The sequence below is a fragment of the Solea senegalensis genome, linkage group LG17, assembly GCF_019176455.1.
Source record: "Solea senegalensis isolate Sse05_10M linkage group LG17, IFAPA_SoseM_1, whole genome shotgun sequence".
NCBI classification, from domain to species: domain Eukaryota; kingdom Metazoa; phylum Chordata; class Actinopteri; order Pleuronectiformes; family Soleidae; genus Solea; species Solea senegalensis.
Window position 1 is genome coordinate 1,971,301 of NC_058037.1, and position 24,829 is coordinate 1,996,129.

The 24,829-nt window shown below is 41.8% G+C and overlaps 2 protein-coding genes across 3 annotated transcripts in view; one reads left to right on the forward strand and one right to left on the reverse strand.

Annotated features, from left to right (window-relative positions):
* Positions 1 to 18,638, forward strand: part of bach2b (BTB and CNC homology 1, basic leucine zipper transcription factor 2b) — a 102,711-nt gene extending 84,073 nt beyond the window's left edge. For both annotated transcript variants that reach the window (XM_044048648.1, XM_044048649.1), the window contains exons 3-5: positions 155 to 1,666; positions 11,854 to 12,060; positions 12,619 to 18,638. In XM_044048648.1, the coding sequence (XP_043904583.1) occupies positions 155 to 1,666; positions 11,854 to 12,060; positions 12,619 to 13,116 (2,217 nt within the window). In that variant the 3' untranslated portion in view covers positions 13,117 to 18,638. The remainder of the gene's footprint in view (positions 1 to 154; positions 1,667 to 11,853; positions 12,061 to 12,618) is intronic.
* Positions 18,639 to 19,944: 1,306 nt separating this feature from the next.
* Positions 19,945 to 23,665, reverse strand: gja10b (gap junction protein alpha 10 b). The gene is made up of 2 exons (XM_044048502.1): positions 22,107 to 23,665; positions 19,945 to 20,561 (listed from the first exon to the last, which is right to left on the reverse strand). The coding sequence occupies exons 1-2, from the start codon at positions 23,499 to 23,501 to the stop codon at positions 20,523 to 20,525; spliced, it is 1,434 nt and encodes a 477-aa protein (XP_043904437.1). The 5' UTR covers positions 23,502 to 23,665; the 3' UTR covers positions 19,945 to 20,522.
* Between the last annotated feature and the right edge of the window lie 1,164 nt (positions 23,666 to 24,829).

The following is a 24,829-nucleotide window of genomic DNA, read 5'->3' on the forward strand; positions in this document are numbered from 1 at the left end:
TGTTCAGTGCTGACCTGATAAAAAAAGATTAACGGGTACTTCACCGTGTTTGTTTATGGCTGTAGGAGCTGTCGGGTTATCTCACCACACTCCAAATGTTCTGAACAATGGCTGTGCTGATGCTAATGCTAGCAATTTCCCTGTTTTTTTGCAGGTCACTGCCAGGGGATTTGCCCCATTGTTGCAGTTTGCCTACACTGCTAAGCTGTTACTCAGCAGAGAAAACATCCAGGAGGTCATCCGCTGTGCCGAATTCCTGCGCATACAGAACCTCGAGGACTCGTGCTTTCGCTTCCTGGAGGCTCAGCTGCGCAGCGAGGACGATGGCTTGCTTCCCTACCACAAGGTGGCTGCAGAAGCAAACAACTCAGAGGATGAGAGCATGCAGTCAGAGGTGGAAAAGCCCACCTCCCCCAGGGTGCGGCGGTGTGCTGACGCCCTTACCTCTTTTCGACGCCCCGACAATGATCGGCTAGCAATGTCTATGCCCAGCAACTTCACGGATGGCAGGCTGGAGTTTGATGGCCATGGAGTGTCAGACCTGCCACGATGCCCCAAGTACAGGAAATACCAGTGGGCTTGCAACAAGCACAATAATGACACCTCGTCACACACCAGTACCTCAGGTTTTCCAAGCACATTAAAGGAGAGCAGCGTTAGCGGGGCAGTGCCAGGTCAGGGCAGGCTGCCTTTGGCACAGATTAAAGTTGAACCACAGGCCGAGGAAGAAGCCATCTCATTGTGCCTGTCAGGGGATGAGCAGGATGTCAGGGATAAGGACAGTGTCACAGCTATGGAGATGGATAACCCAATATCTCTTGAAAGAACCAAGAGAACCAAGTCTCCATCCTGCCTCCGAGCCCTCTTCAAGAAAGGGGTGGACGTCCCCAGCCTGCCCAACACATCACAGCAGCTATTCGCCAACAGACTTGTTTGCCCCCAGGACAAAGGAAACTCTCAGGGAGATCATAAAAAAGACTTCAGTCCTTTCACTGGGGAGCTGGGTCTGTCTCTTACATCCCCAAAGGACATGGACGGTTTCCCTGCAGGGTTGTCCCTCAAGTCCACTTCCTGTGATGGGGTCTGCAAACAGGAGGTCGAGCTTGACCGTCGTAGTGTCATATTTTCCTCAGGGGCCTGCAACCGTCTGGGAACACCAGCGCATTCCTACCCTGGTGGGAACTCTTTGGAGATGGAGCTCGCCGAGCACATGCCAAAGGGCCTGTGGGCTGGATCTAGCCAGTCTCTCCCCACCTCCCAGAACTATTCTCCCAGCACCACCTCCACTGAGCCTCCACTTCTATGCCGCCCAAGGCCCAACACCAGCTGCCCAGTGCCAATCAAAGTGTGCCCACGCTCGCCGCCTTGTGAGACACGTACCAGGACTTCCAGCTCCTGTTCCTCATACTCCTATGCGGAGGACGGCAGTGGAGGCTCTCCCTGTAGCCTGCCCCAATTTGAATTCTCCTCCTCACCGTGCTCCAACGTGGCACGCTGCCTCAATGTGGACCAGCAGGAGCAAAGCGTGGGAGGGGATGCCCTTTTTAACCAGGTGCAGCCCAAGATCAAATGTGAGCAGTCCTATGGCACCAACTCCAGCGACGAGTCCGGGTCTTTCTCAGAGGGAGACAGCGAATCCTGCCACGCACAGGAGCGGGGAACAGAGGTGAGTGTAGAACATGGTCTCCCACATGTAGCACACAGTGATACATCACACTCGATTCCACCATGGCTAATTATTTTTGCACTGGCCCGCTCTCCAGGTCTGCATTAGCAGTCATTAAATCATCATGTAATTGAAGTACGAGTGTTCAGTACAAGATTTACAGCACCACCAAAGGGCACAGATGTGCTTTGATATTATTAATCTGCTTTATGCTCTGCTGGAGATCTGTGTAATGAGTGCAAATATGTGCACCCAAATACTCAACATCCTAAATATGGGAGGATGTGGTGCTAGCTGAGAGACGTGTTTTTTAAAAGCACTGCAGGCAAAAGAAAGGTCAGGATTCTCCTCGGGTAGACCTGTCCTCTGAGGTGATTCCTCTTGGCAATCTTTGCCTCTCTGCCAGTGCCAGCTAGCGTAACAAACTCATTTTATGCCAGCAAAAACACTGATATCTGGGCTATAATCCGCCTCCATAAATATGCATGTGTTAATTCCCCATGTAGCTTAGCCAACTGCTGACATTTCTGATCTATCAACAATTAGCTGTGATACCCAGCTGCATTGAGGCTGTGCAATTGCTTTGCAAAAAGGATTACAACCACTTCATCACAGCATCAGCAGCAGCAGTAGTGTGCGGTGGAATGTGAGTGGGTGAGAGGTTCAGCTCGGCCTCATGACAGGACTGTAGTGCAGTTTGACGGCGCTGACAGTGACGGATGAATAGCCAATCCTCTAATCGTCCTTCACCTAATCCACCTGGGCAGACGTTCCTCCAAGCTGCAGACGAGACGATTGTTGTTGTTTACTACATAAAGATCAGTGAGGGACTGTAATTCACAGATGGAGCGAGCAGCGCAGGTGTAATAACATGAAATGAGCACATTTCCCACCCGAGGGAAAGGCAATAAAATAGATTCATGGAGAAACGCTTCGCTTTCTTGAAGAGCTTCTGCTTACTCATTTAATAGAGTGGAATTTCTATCTGCATCATGCATGCTGCTGTCGGATGAAAAAAAACTTTTTATCAACAAAGCGTCTCTCAATTGCTGTTGGACCATTTGTGTTCACAAGGCTACACACTGAATCATGCACCTGAAATCTTTGATCTCCAATTACTCTGTAGTCAGAACAGTACAGTGACAACATGGTAATAGTATGGTCACTCATTGCTAATAGATAGTGTGCTAATCAGGACATAATATCATAGTAATGTGTAATATGTAATATCAATGTAATTAGAATTACTACAGGCTTCCATCAGTGTAATACCTTCACGTGAACGTTTTCATACAAGAAAATTAATAATAACTATATTATAAATTTGAAATTCAGCCTCTCTTGTGTCGCACAAACACTTTAATTTGTTATTACCAAACAACAATTTATTTATTGATACCTCTTTTGTCTTTTAACATTTGTTTATATTTTTCAATTGCTTTGTAGCTTTGTCTTAAGAAGTGTTTTATTCTATTCAACTAAACCAATAAACTAAACTAAACTAAAGTTAGTATTAATTTTTAGTGTTCCTACATATTAATATGTAACCATATTATTGTCTCACTGTCACTGTACTGTTATGTAAAATGTTACCAGATTTAAAGTTTGGAACATTTCTTTGCAGTATTTGGTCCCATTACGCTTCCTGTGACTATTTCAGAATAAAAGTCACACTATGTTTGCTCATTTAAATTTTTTTAGGGGTACAAATCTTGGAACAGGCGCTTTCCTTTAGCTTTCTTGGTTTAGATTGTCCCTCACTGTCACATCACACTGAATGTTGTTGTCTCTGGGAGTCTCCATGTTACAACCAGGCCATCCTGACTCTTGTGATATTGCACTTAGTGGTGTTCACTTGCGTCGACAGAATTGTGGGGTTTTTTTTTTCCTTGCTGGAAAGATGGATGCTTTAAGTGCACACGGGAGAAACGAGTGAGCGATAGAGGAACTTGTGTGTTGCCATGGCGATGGGATCCCGGTGCGTTGCAAGGGTATTGGAAGCTGACAGGATTGAGCCCTTGCGTGGAAATAATTCAGTTCCTGCTGCACAGAGTTTGCGAGATAAAGAGGCTCAGCAGTAATGTGCAATTATTACCTTCCTAGCATGACCCATCACCGTCAGATTTATGGTCGTCTGAAGGGCCCGAGGAATGTGCCTCTGTAAATTATGTGGGATTGATTTAGAGCAGCTGAGCTGTCAGGCCAGCTCAAAAATGACTACAGGACACATCATTCCCTTTGTGTGGGTTTATATACTGTATGTGTGTGTGTCAGTCACTGATGGTTGTCCTTTACACCACGCAGTATTGACTCATACGGGGTTATGTGCCAGCTTTTGACTAACAATCGCAGGCTGGTGATAGCATTCTTCATGAATGAATGTCTCTCCAAGCAGCCTGCTCTACACTTTATTACAGTGGAGCTTGTGGAAACTCCCTTCTTTTGGCCTGTATGTGGTGAAGAAATGCTACATCATGCTTCCCTCGGCCACTCTTTCTTTTCCCTCTGTACTGTCCTCCCTGTAATTCAGGTGCACAAACAAACATATGGAGAGGGCTGTCCTCACTGTGCTGAACAAATAACAGACGGGGGAAAGCTGCCCGCTTTGGTATAAATAGCTGCGGCTCAGGACCGCAGCCCTGGACACAATGAATACAGATGAGGAAGGAAGTTATTAAAGTGCAGGCCAGTCCGACCAAAGTGTTGTCATTCAAGGTAGCCAGAGTCACATGAGGTTCTCTGGGCGACTCCTGCTGTGTGGTTATGGGCTGTTGCAGTGATGTGAGTCACATCTGTGCAGAGATGAGGATCAGGAGCTTCAGTCAGCACGAAGGATTGTCAACTCAAAGAGACAAGCAGCTTTTAAAAGGACATACGCGCACACATTTCTGCATGAAAAAGAAAAAGAAAAAGACTATTCTGGTATATTGTAGTGATTGCCAGAGATGAGTGGTCTTTTAATGAGTCCCCAAACAAATTAGCTGAATTTTTATGTGTGTTTAAAACAATATGCAGAAAATAAAGTTTTTAGTACATTTACTCCTTGGAAATGATTCATTTACCAGTTCAAATGATATTAGGGCACAGATTAGGTCACTAATATACAGTATATGTAAATGGTCAATTATATTATAAGTTCACCAACTTTGTATTAGCATATATCATAACTGCAAAATTGTCCGGAACATTTTGCTGAATGAAATTTGCTATAGATGTAAAACGTGGCATGTTACCATTTCATTACAAAATATTCACTTTTATAATTCAACGTGAACACAATAGATTAATTAAATTAAATTGCAGCCTTTGTGTTTATTATTTGCAATGTTTCAATTGCAATTTCAACATAGAACTGATTAATAATTCAACCCTACTAAATCCATAATACTGTATATAAACTCAATTATTTCTGAACCAAGGACCCCGTACAAGATGAAACGCATTCTTTGGATCTACAAAATCAAAATGAATTTACTATTTGTTGTAATCTGCAGCTTTTAGTTTTTTAAAAGTAAACATAGGCTTATATAAATCATTATATTTCCCTAGGATGAATCTGTAAACCTTTATCATAGTTCATATAGAATAGTCACAAAATAAAGACATTTAGATTCATATACAGGACACAGGTAAGGTGATGTATGCGTTAAACCAGCAGCATCTGGGTGGACATCGAGCTGCATTTCTTCTTCAGTCCGTCTCCTTCTCTCTCTGAGTTCCAGCTCATTGCAGCAGTGTAGGCGCTGAGCTCAGTCCAGTTAATCGTCTGGTCACGGAGGTGTAACTATTGATCTCGGAGCGAGTGGGAGGAGTTATTCACTGAAGTACTGATACATACTTCGATTGTTTATTTCTGTTTTCTTTATCACACAAAACATGAAATAGACCGTGGAGAACGTGGGACAGAAGTGCATCGATATCGTTTTCATTACACCTGCGTAACGACAGTCTAACTTTAGAAATGATGTGGCTGTGGTTTGATGTGTCATTCGTAATATTAGCTGTGGAGCTTGCTGCAGTCATGTCCAACACTGTGATCACTGATAAACTGATCACACTATATACATTAGTCAATGTGTTAAGGGACTTTAAGGACCTAGGGAATTTGCAGGGGCCCTACGTCGACCCAATGCTGTTTAATTTAATTTTCCTTTTTCTTGCCTGTGGTTTATATTTCTGTGCTCGCTGATTTATACTTTCCTCCTCTGATATGATCTAGTTGATCAAAGCGACAGAGCTCAATAGGGGTTGACACTTATTTTCAAATTCTCTCAGACAAGGAACAATGATTGTTGTTATTTTTCCTGTTTTTGTTTAGTTACTTGTCTTTTATTTATATTTGTCATGAATATGTCAGAATAAAAACTTAATTGAAACTAAAGTGGCATGAGCGGTTTAGGAGTTCCCCTGTAAGTAGCCCGTTACAGAATAAACAGAAGCTGACAGTATTTTTAGTGAATGTATTTTAATATTATAAGTGGTTTACAAAGATAATGTAATAAATGCAATAGTTACAGAGGTATTGGAAGCCAGCTATGGACTGAAAAGTCAAAATAAGATTATTTTGGACCCCTGGTCTAAAAATAACAATACCAACAAGTGCTGGAGAAAGTGTGACATGGTTGGGGACCATTTTGGGATGGCCCAAAAATACACTTAAGCTCTGAAAAATATGAAATGAGATCCCCCATGCTGCGGAACATTTATTCAGCAAAGAACAGTGTTACATACTGCATATGTTGTCAATGATTGATGAAGCTGAACCCTCCCACAATCTCCCAATGCTAGAACAACTCAAACAAACATGTATATATATATGATGTTACACAACCCAGCTACAGCTGCCTGTTTTTAAAGACGATGGGGCTTTATGTACTTGGACATGGGTCATTATCATATTATTATGTTTATTGAAGCCCTAGAGTATCTCATGGTGCTTTGTGAAGTGAAATTGCCTGTTATTTTCCAGAAAATAGCAATAAAGTTCAAAAAGAACAGATTTCACTTATAGGCAGTATACTGTATATAGGCAACACAATGTAATTGATATTTAAAAAAATTGCTGCATGTAACATATGGAGCCTTGTTTTGTTGCCTTCAGTGTAAACACAGATGGAGACTTGAGCAACCAAAGTACTTTGAAATCTATTTTCATCAATGTTGATGATAAAGAGGGTCGTTAGATGAGTGAGATGATATGTTCAAACCTCCAAAATCACATATGTTGCATCGTTTAAGACCTTAAGAGTGGACTGCGACCAAGAAAGACAACACTTGTGTGCTGCAGAGAGGAGGGTAGTGTGTGACCGGGATGGACTGGACTGGACATCCCTGTGGTGTTTGAGCAAACTCACTGGGCCCTCAGGTCCAGATGAGACACAGAAACGTTGCTGTTCACCCGGTGGTCGTCAAGCATGCAGCTAACTTACAGTGGTAATCTGTAATCTTGTGAGCTTCTTCTTGTGCTGATCTTGGCGAGTGCCGTGCCGTTTCTGCACTCAGATTCCGAGAAATAGCTTGGCAATCAAATATTGTGTTAATTTTCTCCTTTTTTTTTGTTTGGACAAGAGTTCTGTTAATGAAGTTTGACACTTTTTCAGTTTTTTACAGTTAACAGCCCATTTTTTCACGTGTTTCTTCCAAACATTGCAGCTGCTGCTGCCAGGAAAGAAAAGCAGTTCTATTTATGACATCTAACATTCATAAAGCTTTTTATGAAGCTGCTTCAAGACGAAATAATGACTTTAGAGAGTGAGAGAGACCAACAACAGTAATTAATTTATATTAAAATGCTACCGATTATTACTCTAACCCCCTGAAGAGTTACTGTTGAACGGCTCACCATTACCTTCATTAAGATCTGACACAGAAAGTGCACGTGTAATGCTGCTTCATAATCCCATTTATTTGCATGTGAGGTTAATTACGGAGATGCTAACGCTCAGTCACATATTATGAGATGCAATTTCATTTTGGTTTGGATTAGATAAGGGACGAGTGTTCCACAGACCTGGAGCACAGGTGTCGGGCAACAATCACTTTAGGAAATTACTCCAGCCTCCAATGTAAACTGCCAGGGAAAACATCAGTGTGCTGACTGACGGCCCCGGGGCCCTTTGTATGAGATCGAGTTAGTGCTTCTGTGGGAATGAAGTGAGTGTTAATGGTGAAGAGACACAGTGTGGGTCATCGTCGAGCTGTCCCGTCCTGTGATTGCAGATCACCTGACACGGGGCCAGTTGCTCCATGGCCTTTAAAGGCACAGTGTGTAAGATTTAGCAACATGTATCGGGGAAGTTGCGTATTGCATCTGAACATCCCTCGTCTTGTCTTTCAAGTGCAGGGTGTGGAGTGGCTCAGTGGTTAAGACCCTACCTTGTGTACCAAAGACATCATGGTCGCAAGTTCGATTCCACCCCTGGCTAATTGTACTTGATTCCATTGTAAGTCGCTTTGGATAAAAGTGGCTGCTAAATGACATGTAATGTAATGTAAAGTGCGCTGGAGATGCTTCAGTTAGCATCAAAACTCAAAAGATGTTAAGTTTGTCCATTGAGGGCTCCTGTCAAAACATGGCGGTCCAAAATGGCTGCGTTCACAGAGCTGACCCGATTCCAGATATAAATAAAAACAGCTTGTTCTTATGTCTTCAATCTCAACCGAATCAAAATAATTTCACCTAAATTTTACATACTGAGTATTTTTGGATTATTTAATTCATTATAGACTCTTCATGTTATGTTGAAGTCATACAAAACAAATCTTTTATCAGTGATTGCATTTATAAAGGTGCATATTTACCAGGGTCTTTGAATGCATCTTGTTACCTGCTCCTATTAGCTCAACACACTGTGAACCCTGCTATACTTGCACTAGCTCTCGTGCATTTGAGCTGAGAGAAATGGCATAAATAATCCAGGTCCAGGCACTACACTCTGTGTTGGTGTTTTTAATGTTTGTGGCCCTGTAATTTAAAGGCATTTTCGGTTTTTTCCCAGTCTGTTTTAAAAGCCTGGACCTGGATTATTTATGCTGTTTTGGGTTATAAGTCTTCCCCCCCCTTTTTTTCCCTTTTTTCCCATTCCACAAGCACCAGTGGTTTGAGGGACACCAGTGGCACTCCTTCTGCCATATGTTGTCTGTATAATAGCATTTCTGCTTGCCATGCCCACCCCTATCACCTGGTAACAAGCAAGTTCACTCATTCTCACTCATCTTCTACCGCTTTATCCTCCACATGAGGGTCACGGGGGAGATGGAGCTAATTCAAACAGACACAGGGTGAAAGGCAGAGTACACCCTGGACAGGTCACCAGTACAGAGATGAACAACTATTCACACCTACGCTCAATGTAGAGTGTCCAATTAACCGGAGGACCCGGAGAAAACCCACACACGGGGAGAACATGCAAACTCCACACAGATAGGCTGTCAGACAGACCGAGTATTGAACCAAGCGACGACCATTTTGCCGTGAAGCAATAGACTCTAGCCACTACTCCGCCGCGAGGGCCCCCACTAAGTTAGAAAAGTAATGCTTCTCCAGCACGGGCAGCAATTTCCTATGCTGCAAAGAAACCTGAAAAATAAACAAGTCTAAAAGAATCTCAAAATGAAAATATGAATGAATAAATAAATAAAACTAAATGTTAGCAGTGACTTTAAATGAATCAATGAATATATTAACAGTCAATTGATCATTGCAGGCCGAGGTTTGACTGTAGGCCTCAGCCTCAAGGACAACCAGGTGATCTTTCCAGTGCCCTATTTTGCAGGAAAAGACCTAAAATAATTCAGAATTAAATTGATTCAAGGTTGAGAATACTTCCTAAAGCCACTTTATATGCAAAGGAAAGAAGCCATCAGCCGCAGGTAAAAGGCTCATGTTCCTTCCTTTGTCCCACATACTGTCCTCTTGTATTTTGTGGGAGAATTTCAAACTTGAAACATCCATAATTTCTTGAGCAGTGCACAGTGTCAGAGCTGAGGCCCAGCACGCCTCTGCTCCTGATAATAGATGAGCCCTACTTTTTCACTCTGTACCCCACTTACAGCACAATGACCCAGACAGAGAGAAAGAGAGTGAGTGAGACGAGAATTAAGTGGAGAAAAACATAAAAATCCAGAACAGTTGGGTGTGAATTTATGACCGCGGTGGAAGTGTACTCTGTCATCCCAGCTCTGCCACTGAACTGGTTCTCATGCTGGGCGTCTAAATTTAGCCGTCCCCTGTGTACCAGTGACTGGTGGTGGATGCCGGGGGGGAAGAAAGAAACCAGCACAAGGTTACAGCGTCTCCTTCCCCCCTTTGACTGCTCTGGACAAAAAGATGTCATCTCTGGCTGCAGCGGCGTTGGTGGAGCCGGCGTTCTGGTTCACGAGCTGTTTGATCGCAGAGACACTCATCGTCACCTCTGCCTTACGTGAAGCTGGCAGCTCGTGCTGGTGTTTTATCGCCCTCCCGTCACCTCTCTTTGAGGCTGGTGCTGTCGCGGCCTGGTAAAGCAGCGAGGAGCCCGCCGCGGCCTTGAAAGCTCACGTCATCATTTATTCATGTGTCTGCATGCAGATGTTGAGCAGAGATGAGAAACGGGGGCTCAGAGGGCTGCATTTCTAACGAGGGAACTGGGGCCTTTTTCTTTTTCCTTCTGTCAGAGACAGACTGACAACTAGATTTGCCTCACAGTGAGGAGTCATTTAAATTGTGTCATGAGTAGGCACCTCGCTTTATCCCCCTGAGTGCAGCGCTTACAACCAGGTGACACCTCAGCCACTTTGGTGCACCAAAGTGGAGAAAACAGTGCCGAGCTGCAGCCTCTGCCTGCAGTCAGCGGAGCGTTTAAGCATCTCTCAGGGAGCGTGTGGCTCCCGCTCGAGCAGCCAGGTACACTGCGAGTGGAAGTCGCATCCCTTGCTCCTTCTTTTTGCCCCCTCCATCTCTTCCGCCTTTGTTTGGCTTTGTTCTCCCTGTGCTCTTTTGGAGGCAGCCACAGGGAGAGAGAGAGAGAGAGAGAGAGCTGCAGCTTGTCTCATCTCTGCCAAGGTTTTCCGGCTGTCTTCCTCTGGCTCTTTGTTATGCCTCCACTGCTTCCCCTCGCCGCCTTCAGCTACACCTCCCTGGTGCACACAGATACCACTGGGGTGGATCAGCCTATGATGTGCTTATCATAAGGTTTGCCATCACCTCAGGGAGAGACGCTGGCTTGTTGTTGCTCTCTAAACTGAGAGAAAGAGAGAACGTTAGTGGAGGTGTATGATTTATTTTTGTTGTGCTGCCTAATCCTCTGCTGTAGTTTACATTTATACAACTGAGTCTTTTGTTCTGCAGCCAGTGAGGAGTCCTGCTGCAGATGTGCATGACACTGATTTGATTCAGGTTGACGAGTCACTGTCCCTCCAATCATGGCGTCCTTCTGGGTCTCAATTTTCTTGGCTCACCTTTTCCCCTCTGCCCGAGGATGTGCTACATGTTAGATATGAAGACGAGAGAGCTGAAGGCGCTGAGGCCTATGAGGAGTGGCGCTCTTCTGCCCTCTTGTGGTCACGCTAAGCTATGTTAACTGTCCCAAAACGAGCACAAACGCATACAATGACACTGTGAATGTAGCTGTAATCCCTCAGTATCTCAGTCATTATATCATGTCACACATTTTTCTCATGTTCATGCTGAAAGTGGAATAGTTTATTAGTTCATTTATACATTTTTATCTAATCTTTTTGGCCATTCAAAAACTTGTTGTTGTTGTTGTTGTGTGGCATTGTTGTAAATATGTGTATGGATTAACAGGTTAAAGGGATAGTTCAGGGCATTTTCAGTGTTACATACAGTAGACAGTGTTTGGGAAAAGTGGATAATTATCTAAGTGGGTTTTTGGTGAATAGGAAAATCAATGATTAACTGACTGATTATACTTTTTTTGTCAGACAGTCAAGTCTGTCCCAAGACAGAACACATATGATAGAGAGAAAATAAGTGTATAGTTTACAGTCCACTTGACCTGGGATTAAGACTCATATTTCATTGTAGGATTAACTGTTGCACAAGAGTTTTTCATTCTCATCCTGGAACAATGTATCTGTGATTTGATGGGACGTGGATAACAACGTTATTGTACTCCTACAGGGGTAAAATGCTGAATCATGAAATCAAACGGCATGTGTCTGATGTCCTTTTCTTCCTCTTCCAGGTGAAGCTCCCTTTCCCCGTCGATCAAATCACAAATCTTCCACGGAACGACTTCCAAATGTTGGTGAAAATGCACAAACTGACCTCGGAGCAGCTCGAGTTCATCCACGACATAAGGCGGCGGAGCAAGAACCGCATCGCGGCACAGCGCTGCCGCAAGAGGAAGCTGGACTGCATCCTGAACCTGGAGTGTGAGATCAGGAAGCTGGTACGTGTGTATTTTCATATTCTTATACTTTACCTGAACAATTTACTCTCATCATCAATTAGTCTGAGGATTACTTTCTCCATTAATACATTAGTCCATAAATTGTTAAGAATGTCAATCAGTGTTTCCCCAAAACTGGAAATTACCGATTTGTTTGTCTTTGTTCAGACTTGTTTTTATTTATTTATTTATTATTAGATTATCAAAATAGTCATTTTGGTAATCTGATAGTTGGAGCCAGAGCCTGGAGGAAGCCAAAGGCATTGATGAGTGGATGCTGTTTAAAGCAACACAGTGCCCTCTGGTGTTTGTGAGGAAAACTGGCAGCAATTTCTTTTTTTTAATCTTTTTTATAATAATGATATGATAGATAATTATTATTATTGTTATTATTATGATTATTATTGTTGATTCCTTCATTCATTATTAAAATGTGAGCTTGCAGGACGTGCATTTAGAAGCAACAACATGTCTATCATCACAACATCAACACAATTTAAACAAATTCAGCGTGAACGACGTATTAATTGAAGCCTTTTTGTGTGTGTTTGTGTGCAGGTGTGTGAGAAGGAGAAGTTGCTGACAGAGAGGAACCAGCTGAAGGCGTGTATGGGCGAGCTGTGGGAGAACTTCTCCTGCCTCTCCCAGGAAGTGTGCCGGGACGTCCAGCTGAGCCCCGAGCAGGTCCAGAGCCTACACCACTACTGCCCCGTGCTGCGACCCGCCGACTCCACTGCCAGCAACAACGCCGAGCCTCCCTGTAGCCCCGCCGCCGTCACCACCAACAACACCACCAGCATCGACCTCACCACCCACTCGGGCTCGGCCACGCCGGAGCCGAGCTTCCACGGCTCGCCCGGCCCCTCCGAGAGCGAGCACGACGCGGTCGTCAGGAACGGGGCGGACAGAGACATGGACGGCCAAGACGTCGGCTTGTACACAAAGTCAGTGCTGCCCATGGAGAAATCCCACCAGACGGTAACAGTTGATTTTTGCCAGGAAATGACTGACAAATGTACGACTGATGAGCAGCCGAGGAAGGACTGCACTCAGTAGTGGTGGTTCTCTGTGTGTGTTGTTGTTGTTTTTTTTATTATTATTATTTAATTTTATTCTCCTGACAAACCCTCTGTCGGGGTTGTTGAGATGTCAGCCTCTCCCAGTGTTCACTGAAAAACAAGCTTTGTATGTATTTATGTCTGGGGTTTTTTTTGTTTGGTTTCTAGTTTTGAACGGTTGACACTAAAGTTGTCTTAACAGCAGCAATACTGTTCTCCAGGTATTTTCCTCGTATCATGACAGAGTGGGAAATTCTCACCAAACCTTTTACAATGGTGCTACATTCGGCCCAGCAGCAGCAGCAGCAGCAGCAGCAGCAGCAGCAGCAGCAGCAGCCTCTGCAGTGGAAACTCTGTTTATCATCACAGCTCATACAGTTAAACCTCATCGGACCTAAACAGCCACTCTCTCTTTCTGTGTGTGTGTGTGTGTGTGTGTGTGTGTGTGTGTACCAACAGCATCTCTACTTCTGCCTTCCTCTCACAACTCTTTCTTTTTTTCCCACTCTGTCTTTTTATCAATCCTCTCTACCTCTCTCTCTCTCTCTCTCTGTCTGTCTGTCTTTCTCCTCTCACTCTATCTTAGTGGCCCCTCTCGTCACAGCAACTCAAACTCAGGAATAAGAAAGGAAAATAAAAAAATCCTCTGAATGTTCATCCTAATTCATGGAAATACAGTTTCTGTACGCGAGGAAGTTACGATGCAGTCAGACTGTAAAATGTTCATATGCAAAAGAGAAAAAAAAAACAAATGATAAAAAACAAAAAAAAAACACACAACAAAAACAACAATGTCTTCAAACATCTCACATTTGTATTTCTGTACAGGAGAACTGAAAACATTCCTTCTTTGCCTTCCTCAGCACTGAATTGAAAGAAAAGAAAAGGTTTTTGCAGGTGGTTAAATGACTATTTTTTATTTCCCACTCATCAGCAATACCATTGTATTTGGGTGTTGTAACAGTGTCTGACTTTCAAGTGCTTGTTTGGCAGAAAATGTACATAGTCTGGAGCATGACGACTGTAATTGTTGTTGTTTTTATGTACAGGTAGAGGCTTAGATGTTTCTTTTTTTTTTCCACCGGGGTTATATCAAGCACCTTTTTGCTTAGGGAAAAAAAAAGATTTTTGTTTTCTTTGCTGTTTCCTGTCCTGCCTAATGAATATTCCCCCCATCATGGTGGGTGTTCTTATACTCAGGAAATGAGCTTGACACACACACACACACACACATATAAAGACACTCACATACACAAACACATGCGCCGACACACGTGTAAAATAGACCGCCGCCCCCTCCCCGTGCATGTATCAAGCCAGCTCCTCCTCCTCCACCTTTGACCCCTCTTTAAATGTGAAAAAAGGAATTTTTTGCCTTGTGTTTCTCGGAGTAAATCTTATTTCTTATCAGTATTTAAAGATGCTACTCGTGTTCACTCTCGCAGACATGCTTCGGGTTTCTTCAGTGTTCATCGCGACGGATGCTTTCTTTCTTTTTCTCATATTGATCCTGCGTAATGTCTAACAGCGCCTCTTGACAAACACTTTGTGTTTCTAAAAAAGAAAATCAGTAAATTTGAATTTATTCAGGCACTTTGTTTGCGAGCCTCTCAGCACTTCCATTTGATTGTTTCCTTTGTTTCAGCAAATCTGAAACTGGAGCACTTAAACTGGCACTTCAAAAGGAAACATCAACTTAATAGGATGATTTGAACATACAGGAACAAGAAGAAAACAAAACAGGATGATGAAGACGTATCTGGAACTTAAATGCAAGAGGAATCTAATTTCTTAGTGTAAGAGTGTTCACACACCTGTTTGTATTGCTCTAGGATTTGAATAAGCTCATTCTGAATCGATGTGACGTGGAAGCGGCGTCCGTGGAGCCTGAGCGATGGAGCTGCGGGTCGCGTCAGATACAAGTGACATCATTGTGCGTTTGTTTGAACATCTGCTTCGTGATGTGCATGCATGCTGCCTTTATAGCTGTAAGCTTAGTTAGTTTGCCGCGCACAGTTCTCTCTCTGGAGCCGTCTGCTTTTTATTTTATTTTTCCAATATAAATATATACATATATATATATATATATACATATATATAAAAATATAAATTTCTATGTATAAAAAAGATGAATTTCCTCAACTCTCACTGGAAGCTGGCTTTAAAGTCCAATCAGGGCTGCGCTCCGGTGCAAAGGTGGAGTTCAATTGGACTGTGAAGCTTTGTTCGTTGCCCTCCTGTATTTAACTTCATAGAGAGATTACACGACCGCGTCACCTGTGGGTTTACCACACTTCCATGAGCCTCAGTCCCTCAGTGTCGTCTCTCTGTGCAGAATTTACTGCATTTACTACAGTGCTTTTTAGGGTTTAACAATGTTAAACACATAGACTTTTACACAGTAACAAAACACGTGCAGATTTATATATATATAATATATATATTACATGAAAGAGATCCCCAAACTTACTTCCTCAGAAATTATAATCTCTTCTTTGAGGGAGACCTGATAACAAAATAAAATTAAAACATAAATGAATCAAAACAGTATATTAAAAAAAAAGGCAAAAGGTCGACAAATACACAATACCATGTCCAGCTTAGAAGTACCTTAATTACCTTAATTCACCATAAATGTAAACAGACATTAATTCTGTCATTTTGATCATAATTGAGAAGCCATATGTTGGGTTTAGAATACATGTATTGTCAATATGTACATTTAAAAAATGAGACATCATAGGAAACAAAGATTATGTTTTTAAAATGTTGGTAAAAGGGGAGAAATTTTATAGCTACCTGTAAAACCTCCAATGACCACCAGGGGGCATTCAAATCAAAAAGCACTGTAGTAAATACTGTGGACGGAAACCCCCTTCTCTTAAATGGGGCTTTAAAGGTCCAATGCAACTATTTTGAAGTTTTACCCCCTCATGTTTTTACTGATGTAAATTTTAGACTTTAAAGCCGTAGTTTAGATTATGATCTGTTGTTCTCACGCAAGACGAACATTGTAAGTGTATTTCGTAAACCTGTCTTTAAGGACATGGTTTCTATTTTGTAAAGTACATAGACCCACACACACACACACACACACATGCACACATACAGTACATATGATATATTCATATAACACACACACACACACACACAGTGGTAGCACAGCCTGGGTGCAGAGCAGTGGTGATTCTTTGTCGACTGGTGTAGTTTCTACGCCTTTTTTTTTTGTTTGTTTGTTTACTTTTGTTGCTTTTGTTTTTCGTTCTTGTAACTGAATCAGAACAGTATTTATCCACGAGGAGATTTCTACCAGGTGAAAGCCAGAAATTGTAAATGGAGCAGAAGCTTTCTTCTCTTTAAACCCTATCTATTTGTGTGCTTTTACTTTTGTTCGATCTGAAATGGATGAACCCTGGTTGTTGTTGTTGTTGTTGTTGTTGTTGCGGCGGCGGCGAGCACAGACTCTTTGACTTGATGTTTTTTTTGGTTTTTGTGTTTTTTTTTCTGCCCGGAGAAAATGAATTCATGAAGTTTGTAAGTCTCAAAGGAATCTTGAGCATCTCCTCTGATGTGCTACATCATCACATCTGTGTTTACACATTTCTATCATAACTGACCCCTGAGAATACTGAAGGATGAAGGACCAGACGTCTTTGAATCACACTCTCCAGGCTGAAAAGCTGTTTTTATTTTTGTAAATCCTGACCTCCTTGCTCTTTGAGTCTTGCTCCAACACAGAATTTATGCTTAAACTATAATCCTCCATCCATCTCCAGCTTCAGTCGTGGGATTAAGTCCATGTCAGCGATGTCTGCATCTCAATATTCAGGTTTACATCCTGGAGACATATCTGTCTCTTGAGATTTCTCCCCCCACCACCACCACTCCAGTAATGTTAACACGACGGTGTGTTGTGGCGTCGAAATCAGAAATCTCCAATTATCTCAGAGCTTTTGACAAAATTGTGGCAAAAACTGAATATTGCAAGTGGGGGAAAAAAGTGTTTATATGTCATTTGGGTGAACTGACACTTTAGTTTCTCAGGGCACAAAGCGCTCAGCGATTCGCTTTTTCTCAAGATAAAATGATTTTAAGATTTTGACCACATGGGGGCAGCCTATTCTCACTTTGTGGTTCAAATGTTTAGCAAAGACTTGCTTATTTACACGGCCCACAGAATTAGTCCCATCAGTGATGAATGTAAGTCTTATATTCACTCCTCTCTCTCTCTTTTTTTAGCTCTGTTTTAGTCTCCACCACCTCCTGAGATAAAGCATATGGCTCTTTATATGCTGCTACGTTCACCAGCTAACTTCCTCCATGCAGTGTCGCTGTTCATAATCACAACTATGGATTAGTGCAACTTTAAAATTACGTTAAAGTAATAATACCAGCTTTTAAAAACCACCAAATAATGAATCAAATACTTGGATTTAGTGAATCCTAAAGGAATTTTGGTGCAGACCAGACTCTTTTTATATATATATTCGTAGCCATTACAACAGATTTAAGTGGACAGTTTTGCTCATCTTTTTTTGCCATGTTTTTTTTTAGTTTATCTTTTATTTGTTGCTGCTTCTCTGAAACAAACACTGGCTTTTCAACTCCAAAGGTTGTTCTATAGAAGAATATGAACAAAAAAATAACATGCCTTTCTCACAAAACTGCTCTCAAACTTTATTGAGATATGAAAGAAAAACAAAATCTGGTACCCTGGTGGAATGTGCGCATGCAGGCTGAGCTCATTGAAGATAGAAAAAGAAAAAATATGAAATATGTTTACAAATAGGTGTCATGTCATGTAAGATCGATTCTTGCCATGTTAAAAAAAGAAAAAAGAAATCACTCGGTTCAATTCGACTGGCTCTTGGTGTTGGTGTAAAAAAAAAACGAGACAAAGAATGGGTTTTTTCCCCCTCACCTTGTCTTTAATTCAACTTCTGGGATGGGTTCGCATTACATGACTTCAAGTGCACCTCCGATATTTGCCTTAGTACGTGCAGAGGCCACAGTTCACATTCAAGTGAAGTGAGTGTATGCAGGGGCCCCGGGGCCCCATCCCTGAGTCACCAGTGCGGACTTTCTCACACTTATCTACCTGTGAAATCCTTCATACCTCTCATAACTGGTCAATGACTGTATCAGCAAAAGTGCATCAGGTGTTTTTTCTACATGCTTTTTACACAGATTATATGGATTATTGTATTAGTCAATTTTGGTGCATCATTTTTAATGTAATAGCTCTTAAGCTCGTAGTTCAAGTTGTTGTTTTCTCTCTCTCTCTCTCATTTTTTTTCTAGATGACTGTTTTGTGTTAATATTGTCGATTCAAAAAAATAGCTGTTATTTGCTTATTATTCTCTACTAAGAGTTCTTACCTTTATAATTTTTTTGAAATGCTACATGACCCTAATGAATTGAAATGACTTAATAACCATTGTAAATACGGTATTGTGCAAACCCGATTTTCATTAATTTCAATTGCTAGTGTTATCTAAACAACTTTTTTTTGTCTAGACACCATTTCTCTTTATGAAATAAAGAAACATGCATATCACATGTTGTGTTTTGTGATATTTATATTGATTTTCTTTTTAAAAAGATACAGAATTGATCATGTATTCAGGACTGAACTCAGTCAAAGAAAACTGTTGCTTCAAAAAGTGCTTATATTTGCTGAATATGAAGTCAATCAATCTAATTATCAGACAGAACATTGAAATAGGCTTAACGGTTTGCACTCAAAGCCTCCAGGAGTGGTGCAAAAAGAGGTCAAAAGAGAATAGGCAGGCAATTGTTTGGGGCACCAATGTCAAGAGGGGGGCCCTCAGAGAACGATCCAGTTGACTCAAGAACCTCTTTAATATTTATAGTTAATATTTACAGTTAAAAATACTGCAATAAGGATCAATGCTGCAGATTTCCATTTTCCATTTTACCCAAAAAGGTAAATTAGTTATTTTTAAATGAATGTGTCATCATATCTTTCAGAGAGTAAACAAAATAATTATTATGACACATGAAGTGTGGTCTCAAAAGTGTTCTCAAGCACTTAGCGTCATTATGGGTTTATGGGTTTAAGGGTTTTAGGGTTTAGGGTGAGGGACATTTGGAATGGGCCTGTCTCACCTGACACACCTGCTCAGAATCATCCCATCACCTCTCACTCGCCGCACACCTGTGGACAAGCAAGCTCATGACCACGGCTGGAGAATGTAAGTGGACATTTACTCTTGTTTCAGTGGCGTTTGTTGCATTTTTCCCTCTGAAAACTTTACCAAGAAAAGTGAGAAAGTTATTCTTGAGTTGTCGATGCAAAGAAGAAAGATAAAAGTTTTAGATTAGTGCAGCATTAAAGTGAAAGGCTTTTCTTATTTGAAGTATGCTAAACGGACAATCAAAGCTGACTTCTCTGTCCCTCATGTTCACTCTCAGGATACTTATACAGATGATGCACTGTAAATATTCACACAAATAACTTTTCTCATGGATAAACAAAGTTATTTGAATTCAAGAAAAGGCTGGTGGTGACTGCTTAGTATATTATTGAGTTTAGATGTTTCCTGGTCACCATGCGTTAGTGCCTCAGATCATAAATAAATGATTTAATGTGTCTCTTAATTTTGACAAAGTATTGCAATCCTCTCTTGTGGACAGGTTTTATCTTATTCCAGTTTATTGGTGTAGACATGGTGCATCATTTTAAATATACACATGTCATATATCCTCATATGAAACACAATTTTATTATTATAATAATAATAATGTGATCAGAGACGCTGCATTTAATTCACTCCACAAAAAACAAACAGACCGAACCGTTCAGTCCTGCTCAAAAGGGAAATGTTTAATAGAAAAAAAACAACAGGACATCAGAAATATTTGCAATAACAGCTCACATTTATCAGATATAATCATAAACGGCATTCAGTGACTCTCAGTCCAAAAATAAATAAATAAATAAATAAATAAATAAATAAATAAAAACCTTGACTAGCCCTTTCTTTCCTGCAGCTCATTCAGTGAGTGAGAGAATTCCCCTGTCTTCTCGAATCGTTAATTACAATCTTCCGTCGACACTTTTGGCCTCATTTTATGGGCAGTCACACGAGCTTTGAGCCAAATCTGATTCACATTTGATTTATAGTCTTCAAAAACTAGCGGTAACAGGATGAGGGATAGTGGAGATATCGTCGGTGCGGAACCTGAACAAAGTTATGAAGCGTCTGTTATCTGTGGGATGGTGTTGATGAGTGAAAGTGAAGCTTTGGTTCATGCACAAAAAAAACTGAGCTCATAAAGATACTGTGAAAACACTGAGTTGCAGCTGAGAGACAGGATATTTTTCTTTTGATCAGGGTCCTTCCATTTTTCTTGCTCAGTCCCAGAACCGTCATTTTCAAGCTACTTTTTCATGATTGAAGACAGTTCCAGAATCATGCTCTGAAGAAAGAAAGAAAGAAAGAAAGAAAGAAAGAAAGAATGAAAGAAAGAAAGAAAGATGTGTGAACAGATTATTATTTCACATTTTCTGAAATACCAAATTTCTAGATAGGTCAGATAGATAACTGAGTGTGAGAAGACAAGAAGAAACATTCTAGATTCAAGGTTCTCAAACTGTGGTACAGTGGTTACCTGGGTATGTGATCGGAGTGGAGCTGAGATCATTTTTAACACGTTTTTTCCCTCGAAAGCTCAGTATTTTCTCAGGCGGTACTTGGTGTAATAAAGTTTGAGAACCACTGGACAACATAAGGCCCTGGGGCCAGATTCGACCCGGAAAACCAGTTTACCCGGTCCTCACAGGTTACCTGAAGTTGATCAATGTTGTGATATTAGCAGTTGCCATGACAGAATCAGAGTCTGGTCAAAGTCTGATGTGGTGAGACGTTAAAAAAAAGGCAACACTCTGTGGAGCGAAGTGACTGCAAACACAGACCGAACATCTCAGGAAAAGTTGATGAAAAGCTCATGAGCAGCGTAGCATATGTTGTATGTCTATAGTTTTTAAAAGACTAAATAGTAAGAACTCATATTATTAAGCTTGAACCACAACACACAAAATGAAGTAAAGGTTGATTGGTGTCGTTTAGCTACATCAAGGCAACGTAAATGTTCCATACTAAGTGTTGTCTTTCATTGTCATCGCGAGCTGATTCTTTTTTTTGAGATGGAGATGTGTTGTCTATATGGAAAACAATCGAATGCCCAGTCAGCCTGAGGCCTTTTGTCACCATGTATATGGTCACTGTGTAATTGCTGTGGTCATTTAAATCTTTATTAAAGGACCACTGTGCAGTGGCATCTAGATTTGAAGTTGCATGTTAAAACCAATTCTCTCCTCCTCGCTTCAGGCCTATAGGGTCATGTAAAAATGAGAATTTATCCTCAGTAGTGCCAGGTTTGTCTGTTCATGGCTGCTGTACGTCTAGATTTTGGACATCGTTGTATTGTGATAATGGATCTGTGGTAAATCTTTGTGGTTTTAAAAGCTGTTGCATTGATGACCATCTTATTTATTATATTATGTCTTGACATAGGATTTAACATCAGGCTGTCTTTTTGTCATTGGTACGGCAGAACCAACATAACCCTCTGTATTTATCATTGATCTTCACTGTGACATCATATACAGTACACTCTCAATGGTTGACCAAACACCAACTGACCAATCAGTTGCCACGAAGAAAAACTGTTTTCTCTATGCATGGAAATTTAGAGATTGATTTTGAGATTAAACTCCAAATTTTGAGATTAAACTCAAAATGTTGAGATTAAACTCAAAATTTTGAGAATAAAGTTCTGGGTGTCCAGGTTTACGACTCGAGTTCTACGTGGACGATAACGTCACTAAAGGGAGAGACGTTACGTTATTGATATTTTACTGCTTCCAGTCGATAAAAGAGTTTCAGCAGTTCAAAAACTCAAGTTCACACTCCAACCACATCTGAGACTTTGTCGTATGTTCCTGATAAAACAAGGACTCACCATGGACATCCTCCTCCCGCTGGCTGGAGGTGGTGGGGTCATTACCGGACTCTCTCCCTGGTTGAGGTGCTGGGCCTCGAGGTCTGAGCAACTGTGAGAGTCGCCGCTGTCAGATGGCGTAGCCAGCTTCCCTTCTGACAGTCCTCTGGACATAAAACTGCACTTCCTGGCTGTGGGGTAGTGATCACTCTCTGGAGAATCACTCATGTCACTGAGCTCCTTACAAGCGCTCACTCTGCTCTGTTTTCTCTGCATGTTCTTGAGCGCTGCCGGGATTTCCATGTGGCTGGCCATCAGTGAGGGTCGAGGGCCTGCGTACTGAGGCTGGCACGAGCCGCGGCGTCCGTTGGACTCTTCACTGCTACAGGAGGGTTTGCTGCTTTCAAGGGTGTAGCGTCGCTCCAGAGCTCCCAGCTGCTGCAGACCCTGGATGTCAGCTTGGCTCGGCAGGATCGTCTGCGCAGGCCGCTGAGAATTATTGTTTTGCTGTTGGATCTGAGAGGCCAAAATGTAAGACGGTGCTTCCCCAAGATTACCAGGGCCACCAGAGCAGGTCTTCTGTGTGAGATGCATTAACCCGTGTTGTGAGGGGTCACTGAGCACGCAAACCTGCTGCACCATGGAGTTTTTCTTTGACCTGCACACACTCTCGTCATCGCCATATCCGTACAAGCTTTGTTTGATCTCCTTCACGCCTAGATGGAAAATCTCCATGAGGTTAAGGAACAAGGAAACTCCAGCGATAACCAGCATGAAGACCATGAAAATGTTCTTCTCTGTTGGCCGCGACACATAGCAATCAACACTGTTGGGGCAAGGCAACCGCTCACATTTGTACAGAGGAGAGAGTCCAATGCCATAGAGAGCACACTGACCGATCATGAAACCTACCTCCACCACAGATCTAGTCAAGATATGGAAAATATATGTACACAGCAAGGAGCCTCTGAGGGGAACTTTCCTTACTCTCTTCTGTTCATCTAGTTTCCTGAGCTCTCGCTCGATTCTTTTATGGTCCTCCTCGATGGGGTCTGTCCCGTCCAGCTCAGCTCTCAGACAGGCTCTCTTCCTGTGCCGCTGTTTCTCAAGGGTCCTCAAATGGTATAAGGCATGACCCATGTAGACCAGAGACGGCGAGGACACGAAGATGATCTGAAGGACCCAGTAGCGGATGAGGGAGATGGGAAAAGCCTGGTCGTAGCACACGTTCTTGCAGCCCGGTTGCTCCGTGTTGCAAACAAACTCAGTCTGCTCGTCGTCCCAGACACTCTCAGCTGCAACACCAAGCACAAGCATGCGGAAAATGAACAGGATGGTAAGCCAGATCTTCCCCACAATGGTGGAATGAATGTGGACCTCTTCTAAAATGCTGCCTAATAAGTTCCAGTCCCCCATCTTCTGTCATATTATTGTTAGCTGTCAAAAAAACAAAGAAAACCACACGTAGTTGAGTTGGTCTTTCATCAAAAAAGAATGTCGGAATGCAAAAACAGTGCATCACTTACATGATTTCTATCATCCAGATCAGCAGACTCAGTGGGTGGGACACTGAGTGTCAACTGCTCAACTGTTATCGCTTGAAAACAGACAAGCCCCCTCGGTGCAGAGTAGCTGACACTATTTCAATGCTTGGCAAACTAGGACTCCAGTTTGTGATTGATCCACCACATGACCCCAAAATGCCCCGAGGTTAGATTCACCCCTGCAACTTTTAACGGGACAGAACACAAATAGCACAAACTGAAATGTCAATACAAAGCCATGGTGTATGTTCTCAACTTTATCACTTATAATGTACACTACAATGCTGAATGTACGTGGACAACGCTGTCCACAAGCATTTGTCGTTTCCTTTCAATGAAGGGGAATGTCGATGCTGCAACGTATGATGATATTCCGTAACAGTGGTGTGTTTAGTAATAGTTAATACACACCAGCTGTGGCTGACTTTAAGGTCCGTTATCCACACAAACCACCATGTGAATTGTGAATAGGGTGACCACCTCCAGTCAGACACAATGTGGGACAAGTAGCATGGTAAAGTGGGACAATGTGGGACAGACGTAATAACTTTAAACTTAAGATATATTGTCTATCTAATTTACCAAGAAACATTTTTAATAGGCCTAAGCCTATTAGAGACAAAACACTAATTTTGCAACATCTCGTCTTTATTGGGACTATCAAATTAGTCAACTGTCCAAAGGACCATGCAACTAAAAGAATGCTCTCAGTGAATCAAATTCACCTATAAGACACAAAAAAATATTAGGCCGAGCCTATACAGTGCAAAATATTTAGGGCTTGCCTATAGAAAGTTTAACTATTTCAGTGCAAACAAGGTCAACCAAAATCTTTTTTGATAAGATTATCTGAAAAATTGGGATAAAAAATCATTGACACATATTTTGCCTCTGTGTCAATGATAGATGTTCGTCACTTCTGCTGCCGAAACTTTGTCAGCCTGTGGGTCATTTGGTTCATTGAAAAACGATTGCAGTGATTTGCATGTTTCTTGATGATGTGCTTTTTTTCTGTGGGACTCACATGCATCCACGTCGCTTCACATTGTATTCTCCACCATGCCTCAAAGAAAAACTACTAATAAAATAATAATAAATACTATTATAATACTAATATTAATTAAAAAGGTATATAAATTCTGTTTTCCAATCTTAATTGCAATCCACTTGAGTCATTCTCTGGTGTGCTAGTTATAAATA

Bases quoted from the DNA above. Each gene is read 5' to 3' on its own strand.
- gja10b (XM_044048502.1), bottom strand. From the start codon at position 23,501: ATGGGGGACTGGAACTTATTAGGCAGCATTTTAGAAGAGGTCCACATT. The intron at 20,562-22,106 runs GTGAGTCCTTGT...TTCTTTCTTCAG, and splicing joins GCGGGAGGAGGATGTCCATG to AGCATGATTCTGGAACTGTC.